Here is a 15694-nt window from a genome sequence, read left to right as displayed (position 1 = left end):
AGCACAAATGTTTGATTCTTTGCTGTGTTCAAGAGTAAACACATGATGTCACCTTCCAATACCTGTCCGAATAGCCATTCCAATATGCAGTCATAAATGGGTTGACATTATTTATACTGTAGTTTAATAGCAAATAATGAACAAACAAAACACTCACCACACAGTGGTGGGAGGGCTGGCTGCCAGTTGTGGGGGTCGGAGGGAGGGTAGTAGGGACTTGCAGTGGTGGAGGCAGTAGTATTTAATAACATACATGTTGTTAAGGCATAATGTATGTATTTAGTACAATTTACGACGTTTTCATGTATTTTAAGATTGTTCATGGTTCAACAAGTTTAGGAAGCAGTATTGTATTATATTTCCCTACAATATATTGGGGCACCAAACATTCACGGTTTTTCAACATTCGCGAGGCTCTTGATCCCCTAACCCTCGTGAATGTTGAGGGAGACCTGTACAGTATTTCCACAGGATGCACCAGGTCAGAGCTCATTTTTTTTTTAACACAACAACCATCTCCCACCACGGCAGGGTGACCCAGAGCTTTATTTATGTACAGCGGCCCCTCGGTTATCAGCCGTAATCCATTCCAGAAGGTTAGCCTAAAACCAAAAAAGCCGAAAACCAAAATAATATTTCCCATAAGAATTAATGTAAATCCAACTAATCCATTTCAGACATCCAAAAATATTAGCAAAAAATACATTTTTTAAAGATTAACTATAGTTTTACATACAGAAAACAATGAGTACATTCATTACTTATCTTAAAATATTTGTAGTCTTATTGTAGGGCGAGAGGTGAGTAGTATTTATTTGTAAGAAGTCAGTGTAGGCAGCGGAAGATGTAGGTACAGTACACGTATGTAGCCTCCCCACCCCCTGGGCTACACCAAACAGCCATATTATTACCATGTTCACTGAGTTTAATCGTTTCTAACAACTACCTTTAGATGCCATAATAAACAATGGGAGAAGTAATGAATAATTCATGCCGAGAATTGTAAACAAACGCATATGATGAGCGGTTACTGGGTGAGACGCCAGATTTACAGTTTTCTCTAATGCTGAATTAGAGAAAACATAATGTTTACTCTCCACCCGACTCTCCACTCAATAGCATATAAACATTGCATGTATATATGCTACGTTTATATGCTATATGCAATGTAACGTGTTTCTTATATAATTCTGAAGAAAATATCATATATATGGATTAATGAAAATGTCTATATTAACCTAAAATAAGACATTTAATGTGCCCAAGAGTGATTATTATTAAACATACATCGCATATAAACATTGCGACACTCCCTGCATGCCAGCTACACTCCCTGCCTTCCTGCTACACTCTCTGCCTTCCTGCTACACTCCCTGCATGCCTGCTACACTCCCTGCATGCCTGCTACACTCCTTGCCTCTATGCCTGCCTGCTACACTCCCTGCCTTCCTGCTACACCCCCTGCATGCTTGCTGCACTTCTTGTCTCTATGCCTGCCTGCCTTGAATTCTATCATGTTTCTCACTTTCTTTACCAAAGGTACATTACTAGGAACTTTCTTTGGAGCCTTGGTTACTTATTTCACAGTTGCACTTAATCAATAACCACCAAAAACAATGGATTATACCAAAATGTTTGGATGAATGAGCAGAAGCTTCTTCACTTGCCTAGAGACACAGCCACACTGACTCAGGAACTCACGAGTGACTGCCGGTGGATGCGTCCAATATGGCCGATAAGCAAAATAACGGCCGATAACTGGAAGCCGAAAATCGGCCAATAACCGAGTTGGCCGATAGGTGGAATGGCCGATAACCGAGGGTCCACTGTACATTACTTTAACTTGGCAATTGTGATAGTTTTAATTATTTTTGAGAGTAAAACAATGAAAGTTTATAAAAGAATAATACTGTGTTTCATGTGTATCATGACTTAAAGGAACAGACAAAATTACCTTGCAAAACATTTTTACAAAAAATTTTGCAATTAGCCACCCATCTCAGACTAGCAAAAACACTTGATACAGAAAGATGACTATCTTTTTAATATTAATCAAACATATAAATAAACAGAATCAAATTACCCCAGAAAATCGATGGCTTCTGCGTAGTTGCGACGTTTCTTTAGGTAACTTATGTACAGATGACTTGCATGTGGCCTTATTTGCATCTCCTATATATAAAAAAAATAAGCAAGGACTAATTAATTATTATGCCATGTTTTTTCTTGCTTATAATAATGTTCTTGGAATGTAAAACATGTCCTTCAGAATCAAGTTTTCCTTATCAAGTGATTCTTCCTGACACATACATTAACAAGAAGTTACTATCACATCTTTGACCCAAATAATCGTATATTCAACATGCTTCAACCTAGCTAATTTCTACATCATTTCTTTAAATGCCAAACAGATCTATATCATTTTAAATTTATATTAAATGTCAACTTTTTAGCTTAAATTCAAATAACTAATAACAATAAATAAAATATCTCCAAGTCCCCAGTATAAATAAACCATAAAAGCCACATATTGTTATAATAATATTTATTAAATATTGCAATAAAATGAAATGCCTTTATCCCTATTATTTAACCTGACAATACAGAAACAAAACTGTGAATGCTGAAAAAAAAAGGAACACACTTACTCATTTGCACAGAGATTTAGATAAAAGAGAAAAAGGTAGCTTATGAGAGGTTTTTACAAAGCAGAAGTGATATAAGAAGGGCAGAGTATATGGAGAGTAAAAGAAAGGTAAAGAGAGTGGCAAGAGAGTGCAAAAGGAGAGCAAATGATAAGAGTGGGAGAGGCAGTGTCAAGAAATTTTGCTGAGAATAAGAAAAAAATTTGGAGTGAAATAAACAAGTGTATGGAATAGGTAGTAAGTTACTTAATGCTGGAAAGAGTTTTTATGAGGATAGTGAGGCTCAGGTTAGGGTGTGTAGGAGAGAGGGAGATTACTTCTCAATAAAAGTAGGTCTTAGGCATGTGTAATGTCACTATGGTAACTTATGTACAGATGACTTGCATGTGGCCTTATTTGCATCTCCTATATATAAAAAAAATAAGCAAGGACTAATTAATTATTATGCCATGTTTTTTCTTGCTTATAATAATGTTCTTGGAATGTAAAACATGTCCTTCAGAATCAAGTTTTCCTTATCAAGTGATTCTTCCTGACACATACATTAACAAGAAGTTACTATCACATCTTTGACCCAAATAATCGTATATTCAACATGCTTCAACCTAGCTAATTTCTACATCATTTCTTTAAATGCCAAACAGATCTATATCATTTTAAATTTATATTAAATGTCAACTTTTTAGCTTAAATTCAAATAACTAATAACAATAAATAAAATATCTCCAAGTCCCCAGTATAAATAAACCATAAAAGCCACATATTGTTATAATAATATTTATTAAATATTGCAATAAAATGAAATGCCTTTATCCCTATTATTTAACCTGACAATACAGAAACAAAACTGTGAATGCTGAAAAAAAAAGGAACACACTTACTCATTTGCACAGAGATTTAGATAAAAGAGAAAAAGGTAGCTTATGAGAGGTTTTTACAAAGCAGAAGTGATATAAGAAGGGCAGAGTATATGGAGAGTAAAAGAAAGGTAAAGAGAGTGGCAAGAGAGTGCAAAAGGAGAGCAAATGATAAGAGTGGGAGAGGCAGTGTCAAGAAATTTTGCTGAGAATAAGAAAAAAATTTGGAGTGAAATAAACAAGTGTATGGAATAGGTAGTAAGTTACTTAATGCTGGAAAGAGTTTTTATGAGGATAGTGAGGCTCAGGTTAGGGTGTGTAGGAGAGAGGGAGATTACTTCTCAATAAAAGTAGGTCTTAGGCATGTGTAATGTCACTATGGTTGTTTAACATATTTATAGATGGGGTTGTAAAAGAAGTAAATGCTAGGGTGTTGGGGAGAGGGGTGAGATTAAATTATGGGGAATCAAATACAAAATGGGAATTGACATAGATACTTTTTGCTAATGATACTGTGCTTATGGGAGATTCTAAAGAAAAGTTGCAAAGGTTAGAGGATGAGTTTGGGTGTGTAAAGGTAGAAAGTTGAAAGTGAATATAGATAAGAGTAAGGTGATGAAGGTATCAAACAATTCAGATAAAGAAAAAATTGGATATCACATTGGAGGGAGGAAGTATGGAAGAAGTGAATGTTTTCCGATACGTATTTGGGAGTTAACTTGTCAGCACATTTCGTTAATGAAGGATGAGGTAAACCATAGAATTGAAGGAAAAAAGGTGAGTGGTGCGTTGAGGTATCTGTGAAGACAAAGAACATTATCCGTGGAGGCAAAGAAGGGAATGTAAGAGAATATAGTGGTACCAACACTTTTATATGGGTGTGAAGCATGGGTTGTAAATGGTGCAGCGAGGAGGCGGCTGGAGGCAGTAGAGATGTCGTGTCTAAGAGCAATGTGTGGTGTAAATATTATGCAGAGAATTCGTAGTATAAAATTAGGTGGTGTTGAGTTACTAAAAGTATTAGTCAGAGGGCTGTTGAGGTGGTTTGGTCATATAGAGAATGGATCAAAGTAGAATGACTTGGAGAGCGTATAAATCTGTCGGGGAAGAAAGGCAGGGTAGGGGTCGTCCCCGAAAAAGTTTGAGGGAGGGAGTAAATGATGTTCTGTGGACAAGGGGCTTGGACTTCCAGTAAGTATGCGTGAGCATGTTAGATAGGAGTGAATGGAAATGAATGGTTTTTGGGACCTGAAGAGCTGTTGGAGTGTGAGCAGGGTAATATTTTGTGAAGGGATTCAGGGAAACCGTTTACCGGACTCGAGTCCTGGAAATGGGAAGTAAAATGCCTGCACTTAAAGGGGTTTATGATATTGGCAGTTTGGAGGGATGTCTAAACTGTAGTATCTGAGTGCATCTGCAAAGACAGTGATTATGTATGAGTGATAGTGAAAGTTTTGAATGATGAAAGCTTTTCTTTCTTTTTGGGTTTTTCTTTCTTTTTGGGTCACCCTGCCTCGGTGTTAAAAAAATAATTTGACCATTGTGTAAATTAATTATTGCTTATGTAAGTCATATGTATCACCATGCAACTTTTAAAAATGAAACAGCAACAGTTCTGAATTCAGTGCTCACCTTAATAAATATACTTTTTTTGACAGTGTTCTTCATGTGAAGCAATGTTGCTAATATTGCACTGCCATCCATAGTACTCAGAGCAGTGTCCAATAAGGCAAGTTTATCTTCATGACTACGATAACATTCTAGAGAATATGGTTGACCTAGAAGTATTCGGTTGACTGTGTCATCTGGTGGTAGTGTGAGGTTGTATCGAGAATAAGAATTCTGAAAAAATGAAATATAGAGGAAAAAATCATTGCAGAAAATCTGAATTTAATAATTCCCTAAACTGATGTATACTGTACAGTATTAACCATTTGACTGTCGCAACCCCAAATCCTGAGGTGTCTCCTGGCATCGCAAAATATTTGAATTTTTTTTTTATTTTTTCTTATGAAATGATAGAGAATCTTTTCCCGATGGTAATGACACCAAAAGTATGAAATTTGATGGAAAACTTATGGAATTACACTCTAGCGAAGTTAGTGACCTCAGCGATATTTACGAATCTGTGATTTCGCCCACTTTGAGCCCTATTTTAAGCTAATTCCAGTGTTCCAGTGGACCAAACTCATAACTATTTCTTTAGAACTCCATTTGTTCTATCAATTGAGTACAAGAAACTGCCCATTTACCGATTTCAACTACCCAATAAAGTGGTCAGAAATTGGCAATTTGGCCAATTTCACATAAATTAAAAAATATGACAAATTCAAAATAGGGTCCAGAATGAACAATGCAGACATTCCCAGCTCTAAAATAACATTCTCTTTGTTCATCAGTCACGTCTCCAGGCCCCTCTGATATTACTCTTGCCTTCTATTTTGAATTTTTATTCAAACAAAAAATAGAAGATTTACTGTTATGCAGACTACTGCAATATTGTAATAATTGTATAAATAACATCAACCCATTCATGACTGCATATTAGAATAGCTAGTTGGACATTTATTGGACAATGACATCATTTGTTTATTCTTGAACATTGGCAAAAATCAAACATTTCCCCTATTCTGAGCTCCATTTCAAGGTCCTTTTCCTAGTAAAACCAATCAAAACCACCTCTATTTCTATAATATGTTTTCCACTCTATCAAATGTGACTACAAAAAACGAGAATATAACCATAAAAACTATATGAAAATACACCGCAAATTCGGTGTTTTAATCAAAAAACACGGTCAGTTTTTTTTTTCTCATCATGCACTGTGTGCTGCAGGTTTTTTTTTATATGGTGCACACTGACCACACAGACTCATTCTCTCACATGTGGGCCTAGCAGCTTTCTCCTGCTTGATTTAAAGCCACTAGAATTTTTGAGTATATATACGTCAAACATGGTGGCTCGTAAGACGTATATATACAGTACGACCAAAACAGTCAAAGGGTTAATCAAATAAATGTATTAAAATAATACAAATAATCAATAAAATGAAGCACAAAAATAACAAATGTACAATACTGCTAATCAAATTAATCTAAAGAGTAATGCACATAATACTACATGAGCCTCAAACTTTTCATACAAAAATCCAGTAAGTCTCATACTCATACCAGCACCAATATGGCTATGGTTTAATACCAGTTCTTTAAAATACAAAGTTGGCTTTTAAGTACAAAAGAATAATGTCCAGTAGCAGAGTTGTATAATGAAAAGACATTTTCAATAGGTTAATTATGAAAACTTACTTCTAGTCGTTTCTTCAACTGAGAAATTTCATTGTCTTTAGCAGCACACTGAACACAAGAACCACTACCATGTCCTGGAAAGATACAAATTTGCATATAAATATACAAATTTAATGGAAAGGCATAAGGGATCATATATGAATAACTGAAGATCTGCATCTTATATAATAAAAGTTTATGTTTTCAGGATTGTAAAAGAAAATAAATTTCAAACTGATGATATTCAGTGTTTTTGCCTGGCCTGTGTATGTGACACAGCTGACATACCAAGTGATCTGTTCAACACTCCAACTGATCAAAAATATTATCTTACTAGGAGAAATTATGCAAAAATGCTTATTAACTAACCTATATCTCAAGTACATCACCAATACTGTACTTTGATCAGTTCCATTTCTAGTTTCTCTGACAGACATGAAGTTTTGATTCTCATATTCATATTCCTCTTGCAATCCTCCTATTATAAACCTCAATAAATTAGAAAATAAATTATGGTATACTATATAAACAAATTTATGTCTTGTATATAAATATGCACAGATGGACAGACATGAAAATATGTACACATGAAATGTGTCTTCGTCTCATACTCGGTAAAAGTTCACAAGACCAATCTTCAACTATGCAAAACCAGCCTTCAACCCTCACCTAAGATATTCTGACTCCATACTCTACAAGAATAACCTAGATTAATACTCAAGTATGCATCACCAAAATCCAGTCCTCACCTCATCAAACATCAAGGAGTTTAAAAAAGCTCTGATGTTTGCCACTAAAGTGGTCTCCAAGCTGAAAAACACAAGCTCTAAGAAAGGACAGAGAGCTGACCCTCCTATTACTTAAAATAAATAAGATAATATAAAAAAATACTTAGGGGTATGGGGCATAATAAGAAAAAATACTATACACTATTTGAGATGAAAAGAACCCTTAATACCCAAATGAGCCAAAGACATATTAAAATGAATTTGTTCAGGGCAAATTTAGCAAAGAAATGAGATGTACAAGGAAGAGAGATGGCAAAGCAGACTTTAAATAAGGATTCAGTTGACTGAAGATTAAGAGAGAGCTCAGGATTTGGAACTTAACCACTAAAACACAGACAAGCAAGTTTTGCCTGAAATGCTGAGTGTGTAGTTTTTTTTTTTATTTAACACATCGGCAGTTTCTCACCAAGGCAGGGTGACCCAGAAAGAAAGAAAAACCCAAAAAGAAAGAAAAAACTTTCATCATTATTCAACACTTTCACCATCACTCATACATAATCACTGTCTTTGCAGAGGCACTCAGATACAACAGTTTAGATGTCCCTCCAAACTGCCAATATCCCAAACGCCTCCTTTAACCCTTTGACTGTTTCGGTTGTATATATATGTCTCACAAGCCACTGTGTTTGACGTATATACAGTTGACCCCCACCCAACAGCAGCATCAAGTAACTGCAAATTCATCCAACGGCGCTCTTTGGCGTCAAAAAATTGGCTTTACCAACAACGAAAAACTCATCTAATGGCATGCGGCCTGAGCGGGCCCAGCCACTCCAAGACTCCGTGTGTAGCCAGTGTGCCAATGTTTACAAGCCGTTGCGGTCGATTCCAAGTGTACCTGCAATATATTTTGTATTATTCCAGTGTTTTTAGTGCTTGCAACTGCTAAATAAGCCATCATGGGCTTATTTAGCAGTGCTACAAAGGGTGAGAAATACTCTCAAAATACTATAGTACCACGGTCACCTGCCGCTGCAACACTGTCAGCTGCTGCTGCACTACCGTCACCTGTTGCTGCAACACCATCAGCTGCTGCTGCTGCTGTACTACCATAAGCTGTTGCTGCACAACGGTCAGCTGCTGTTGCAACACTGTCAGGTGCTGCTGCATTACCGTCAGCTGTTGCTGCAACACCATCAACTGCTGCTGCTGATGTACTACCGTAAGCTGTTGCTGCACCACCGTCAGCTGCTGCTGCAACACCGGCAGCTGCTGCTGCACTACCATCAGCTGTTGCTACAACACCATCAGCTGCTGCTGCGCCACCGTCAGCTGAACTACTCGAAGATGTGGAGAGACTATTGTTGGTGTTGCTTATCGAGAATACCGAGAAACAATGAACCCCAGAGGGTTAGCCACCCAGTATAACCCAAGAAAGTCAGTGCGTCATCGAGGAGTCTAACTTATTTTCTTTGGGGTCCTTAATCTTGTCCCCCAGGATGCGACCCACACCAGTCTACTAGCACCCAGGTGAACAGGAAAAAATGCCTGGAACTAATGCTCATATTGGTGAATTTAAGGCCAGCAAAGGTTGGTTTGAGAGATTTTAGAATTGTAGCGGCATACACAGTGTGATAAGGCATGGCGAAGTTGAAAAATTCCAACCCCAACAAGTGTTCAATTGTGATGAAACAGGCCTGTTCTGGAAGAAAATGCCAAACAGGACCTACATTACTCAGACGTAAAAGGCACTCCCAAGACACAAGCCTATAAAAGACAGGCTAACTTTTTTTGTTTTGCTGTAATGCTAGTGGGGATTGCAAAGTGAAGCCTTTACTCATGTACACTGTGAAAATCCCAGAGTGTTCAAGAAAAACAGTCTCATCAATCAACAATACTCTTCAATAAAGGTAAGTGTCATTTTAGTATTTATTTATGTATGTATTGTGCATGTCTAATTGTTTTCTGTGTAGGGAAATGTATATTTCATGTAGAAAAAAAATTAATTTTTTAATACTCTTGGCTGTCTGGAGTAGATTAATTGGATTTTCATTATTTCTTAAGGGGAAAATTAATTCGACCAACGGCAAATTCGACTAACAGCTAGCTCTCTGGAATGGATTAATGCCGTTGGTCGAGGGTCCACTGTATACGCAAAAATTTTAGCGGCTTCAAATCAAGCAGGAGAATGCTGGTAGGCCCACATGTGAGAGAATGGGTCTGTGTGGTCAGTGTACACCATATAAAAAAATCCTGCAGCACACAGTGCATGAGAAAAAAAAAACTCCAACAGTGTTTTTGGATTAAAGTGCTGACTTTGAAGTGTATTTTCATGTAGTTTTTATGGTTATATTCTTGTTTTCAGTCACTTATGATAGAATGGAAAACATTTTATAGAAATAGAGATGATTTTAATTGGTTTTACTATGAAAAGGACCTTGAAATGGAGCTCAAAGTAGAAAAATGTTTGATTTTTGCCAATGTTCAAAAGTAAACAAATGATGTCATTGTCCAATAAATGTCCAACTAGCCATTCTAATATGCAGTCATGAATGGGTTGACAATATTTATACAATTATTACAATATTGCAGTAGTCTGCATAACAGTAAATCTTCTATTTTTTGTTTGAATAAAAATTGAAAATAGAAGGCAAGAGTAATATCAGAGGGGGCCTGGATATGTGACTGATGAACAAAGAAAATATTATTTTAGAGCCGGGAATGTCTGCATTGTTCATTCTGTACCCTACCCTATTTTGAAATTGGCATATTTTTTAATTTGTGTGAAATTGGCCAAATTGCCAATTTCTGACCACTTTATTGGGTAGTTGAAATCGGTAAATAGACAGTTTCTTGTACTCAATCGATAGAACAAATGGAGTTCTAAAGAAATAGTTATGAGTTTGCTCAACTGGAACAATGGAATTAGCTTAAAATAGGGCTCAAAGTGGGCGAAATTGCCGATTCATAAATATCACCGAGATTGCTAACTTCGCTAGAGTGTAATTCTGTAAGTTTTCCCATCAAATTTCGTACTTCTGGTGTCATTACCATTGGGAAAAGATTCTCTATCATTTCATTAGAAAAAATTAAAAAAAATTTTCAAATATTTTGTGACACCAGGAGACACCTCAGGATTTGGGGTTTCAACAGTCAAAGGGTTAAAGTGCAGGCATTGTACTTCCTATTTCCAGGACTCAAGTCTGGCTAACCAGTTTCCCTGAATCCTTTTACAAAATACTACCCTTCTCGCACTCCAACAGCTCATCAGGTCCCAAAAACTATTCGTGTAGTATTTCTTTCTTTCAACACACCAGCCGTATCCCACCGAGGCGGGGTGGCCCAAAAGGAAAAACGAAAGTTTCTCCTATTACATTTAGTAATATATACAGGAGAAGGGGTTACTAGCCCCTTGCTCCTGGCATTTTAGTCGCCTCTTACAACACGTAGTATTATAATACTTAATATAAACTTACAAACTGCATCTATGCTTATAATGTCTTTTTATGAATAAACATTTGTACTGTATTTGTCCATATGCATACACGCATACACAAAGTTCAATATACATACATATGAAAGGAGCTAATTATAGTCATACCTTAAAATTGGCACTCGCCCCTGCAGACTCAAAGAGGAATAATAAGGTAATTACAATAAACTAACCGTTCTTTTTTCCCCCGCCATCCACTTTTGTGTAGTAGGCATGTCTGACTTATTAGCTTAAAGTGTAAAGCCTGTTTAAACATATAAAACTCCACTTTCACAAAAAAATATCTGGGCACTAATATTACTACCATGATAGTAAGAAATGTGCATCCTGCATGACTGGGTGAGAATTTGCCCTCTCCCCTTAACTCTTTCAGGGTCGGTGTCGTACCAGTATGGCTTGCACGCCAGGGTTGGTGCCTTACTAGTACACACGTAAATTCTAGCACCTTCAAATCTAGCAAGAGTAAGCTGGTAGGCCTACATATGAAACAAAGGGTCTGCATGGTCAGTGTGCACAGTATAAGAAAATCCTGCAGCACACAGTGCATAATGAGAAAAAAAACTCCAACCGTGTTTTTGGTTTAAAACAGCGACTTTGCAGTGCATTTCCTCATGGTATTTATGATTTTTTTCTCATTTTCTTGGTCTTATTTTATAGAATGGAAGAATATTACAGAAATTGAGATGATTTTGATTGGTTTCACAATGAAAAGTACCTTGAAATTGAGCTCAAAGTAGCAGAAATGTTCGATTTTTGCCAATGTTTAAGAGTAAACAAATGAAGCCATGCGTCCAATACACGTCAACTGGTGAGTCTAATATTCTTTCACAAGTGTGCTGATATTATTTATACCACTTTTACACTAATGCAGTAGTCTGCATAACAGTAAATCTTCTATTTTTTTTTTTTGAGAATAAAAGTTCAAAGTGGAAAGCAAAAGAAATGTAAGAGGGGCCTGGAGATGTGACTAATGAACAGAGAAAATGTTATTTTAGTGCAAGGAATGTCTGTCTTGTTTATTCTGGACCCTATTTTGAAATTAGCATCTTTTGAAATATGTGTGAAATTGGTAAAATTGCTAATTTCTGACCACTTTATTGGATAGCTGAAATCGGTAATTGGCTGTTTTCTTGAAATAGCTATGATTTTTGTCGACTGGTACATTGGAATTGGCTGAAAATAGTTCTCAAAGTGAGAGAAATCGCCGATGCGTAAACATCGTCAAGACCGCTAACTTCGTGAGAGCATAATTCCATAAGTTTTCCATCAAACTTCATACTTTTGGTGTCATTATGATCGGGAAAAGATTCTCTATCATTTCACGAAAAAATAATTTTTATTTTTTTGGAAAAATTTTCGACCCTGAGAACAAGTATAGGAGAGGGCCTCTCAACCCTGAAAGGGTTAAAAACACCAAGCGGTCAAAACAGTATCTAGGTCTTCTAACCTGGTAGTAAAAGTGTACATTGATTGCAATTTACTCAATACAGCATGAAAAAGTAAGAATATTTATTTGCATAAACTGCCATAAATGGATACACTTGAAAATTAACTACCAACACATTAGAAATTGACTATTCTATTCAAGTACTACTAATTAAATTGAAATACATATTTAACCCTTAAACTGTCCAAACGTAGATCTATGTCCACGTGCGGGGCGCTCCGAACGTAGATGTACGTTTTTTTTTTTACATGCTTTCAAATGGGGAAAATGAAGATCCGAGAACTACGCACATGAATGTAGATCTACGTTTGGACAGTTTAAGGGTTAAGATTATCCCAATGATTAAACATTACTCATGGAAAACTGAACAAACATATGATAAAACATTAATTTCAAGATATCTTCAGTGCAAATCTGTATTACTATAATATGTATTTGCATAACTGTTACAATTTGTCATGCAAACCTAGAAAGTTGAACTTGCTAACAGCATTAACAGACAAGGGGAATATGACATCCAGATCTGCACTTTTGCAAAGATCTCTAAATGAATCACGAAATCGTAATGACACGATTGCAAACAAACTATACCATAGGCGGGGATAGAACCCGCGATCACAGAGTCTCAAAACTCCAGACCATCGCGTTAGCCACTGGACAAACTAGCCACAATGAGATTCGTCCAACTAGGTATATTTCTACACCATAGGAAGGTTAGCATACGCACCACTGTGACCACAAATGCCACCACAGTGGTGCCTATGCTAACCTTCCTATGGTGTAGAAATATACCTGGTTGGACGAATCTTATTGTGGCTAGCTGGTCCAGTGGCTAATGCGATGGTCTGGAGTTTTGAGACTCTCTGATCACGGGTTCTATCCCAGCCTGTGGTATGGTTTCTCTAAATGAAATCAGATGTCAAGGTTGGAAGGATGATATGTCATGGAATACTACTTTTTTGTTAAAAAGCACAGTACGAAATTATGGTATGGTATTTCTAACACCTAAGATAAATGGAAATAGGTAATATGATAATGTACTGTGCTGCCAGCCTTAAAACTGCCAGAGTGTACAGTAGGGTATGGAATTCTGTATGATATAGTTGATTTTATGTTAAAAAGTATGGTACTAAATTATGGTGCAGTATTTCTGACAGGTACAAAAAATGGAAAAAACTCTACTATATCATATTGCCAGCTTTAAAGCTGGAAGAATATTATGAATGGGGTATGAAATCAACACAGAACAACTGATTTTTTTTAAAAGGTATACTGTGAAATTACAGTACAGTATTTCTGACAGGTACAAAAAATGGGAAAAATACTGTACTGTACCATGCTGCCAGCCTTGCAGCTGCTCCCTACATGAGTGACTCTAACTTGGATACAGTACTCTTCTGTGAAAGGCTCTCTACTTCAATTCATGAATTAATTGACAGTACATGAAAGTTACCTAATAAATATCAAAATAATTAATGCACTAAAAAGTAAGTACCTTGTGAAGTGTTCCACTTGATAGACACAGAGGGTGGCTTCCAAGAATCTAGTTTTTCACCAATTGCCTTTCCAACACCTTTGGCCAACCTTTCCCCACTATTTCCAGTGCCACCTGTGTCAACTTTATGGCAGGAAATGTAGAAGTTAAAATGTTATTAATTTATTTACAATCTTTACATTTTTAATATAGTGGCTCTGAATATGCAAGAGAAACTGATTTAAATACTGTATGCATTTTGAAGTATGAGGAATGTTGCTACTAAAAGACTTGGGCTATTCACATTCATGCAAAAAAAAAAAAAAAAAAAACTTTTTTTATGAGGAGAATGTCAGTGAAACTTCCAAAATCACATAAAAGAAATAGTTTTTACAAATTATAAAGGTTCATCTATAACCAATTTATCATAATAGGGCATTTCATAAGAAGTAAGCATTAAAATAATTTGTGAACCTATAGCAGAATTTCTCACAATGCCTTAATTTTCATGCCTATGACCTTAAACAAAGAGAGATACAGTGGAACCTTGGTTTTCATTTTTAACTGGTTCCAGAGAGTCGGACAAAAACCATATTCGACGAAAACTAAAGCAATATTTCCCATACAAAATAATGAAAATCCAATTAATCCGTTCCAGACACCCAAAAGTATTAACAAAAAATACATTTTATAGAAATAAATATAGTTTTACATACAGAAAACAATGAGAAATGACTAATGACTAATTTTAATGGATAAATTAACATTTAAATCACTATTACATACCTTCATTGAAGACTCTTGTTGGCGTATGGAAGATGGCGAGGAGAGGAGAGGGAGGAGAATTTATTGTTTTGAAGGGGGATCCCCTTCCATATGGGCTTCAGGTATCAAGTCTCTATCCTGGGTTACTTCCCTTCTTTGTCTTTTACTGGCACTAGGACCAGCTTGAGCCAATGGACCTCTGTCGCACAAAAAAACTGTCCAGAGAGGACTGTTTCTGGCGTCTCTTTAAGATTTGCATAAAATAGGACAAGGCATTGTCATTGAACATGTTGTAGACATGGCTTGAAACAGCTTTGTTAGGGTGATAATTCTCCACAAAACTTTGCACCTCATTCCACTTTGCACAAATTTCCTTAATCACTGAAGAAGGCACATTCTCCCCTCTCTCTTCCTCCTCCTCTGAAGCAATTGCCTCAGCTGCGATCTGCTGCTGTTCCAGTTGAAGGTCTTGCAGCTCTACAGTGGTCAGCTCTTCCTGTGGGCGTCCACCAACTCTTCCACATCCTGGCCACTCACATCCAACCCCATGGGCTTCCCCAGTGCCACAACAGATTCCACAACAGGCTTACGGTTGCAGGGTCACTCTCAAACCCTTCAAAATTCTTCGCTTGGACACTTTCTTTCGCCTTGTGGATTATTACGAAATGTTTCATATCAATGTGCAGAGTAATGTTTACTGCACGAGAAACAAAGCCAGACTGGTGCTTTGTGTGGGTGCAGGCAGGCACGGGAAGGTGGACGCGTTTGGGACGGCCGACGAAAACCAAGATGACAAACGAAAACTAGGACAATATTTTGATGAAAAAAGTCATTGAAAGCCAAATTCGATGATAACCAGGGCAAACGAAAACCAAGGTTCCACTGTATCCCAATGGAACCCATGTTTATTCAGTAAATCAACAGGAGAAACAGTGGGCATAAAAAGACATTTTAAATATATATATATATATATATATATATATATATATATATATATATAT

The 15694-nt window shown here is 36.6% G+C and overlaps 1 protein-coding gene across 3 annotated transcripts in view; it reads right to left on the bottom strand.

Moving 5' to 3' along the window:
• Vps16B (Vacuolar protein sorting 16B) overlaps positions 1-14072 on the bottom strand; it is a gene marked incomplete at its 5' end in the record, with an annotated part of 90357 nt that extends 76285 nt beyond the window's left edge. For all 3 annotated transcript variants that reach the window (XM_053778194.2, XM_053778193.2, XM_053778195.2), the window contains 4 exon segments: positions 2084-2172; positions 5135-5344; positions 6808-6881; positions 13950-14072. In XM_053778194.2, the coding sequence (XP_053634169.2) occupies positions 2084-2172; positions 5135-5344; positions 6808-6881; positions 13950-14072 (496 nt within the window).
• Positions 14073-15694: the final 1622 nt, after the last annotated feature.

This window comes from Cherax quadricarinatus, chromosome 22 (genome assembly GCF_038502225.1).
Source record: "Cherax quadricarinatus isolate ZL_2023a chromosome 22, ASM3850222v1, whole genome shotgun sequence".
In the NCBI taxonomy this organism is placed as follows: Eukaryota; Metazoa; Arthropoda; class Malacostraca; order Decapoda; family Parastacidae; genus Cherax; species Cherax quadricarinatus.
This window is presented reverse-complemented; position numbering and strand designations above follow the sequence as displayed.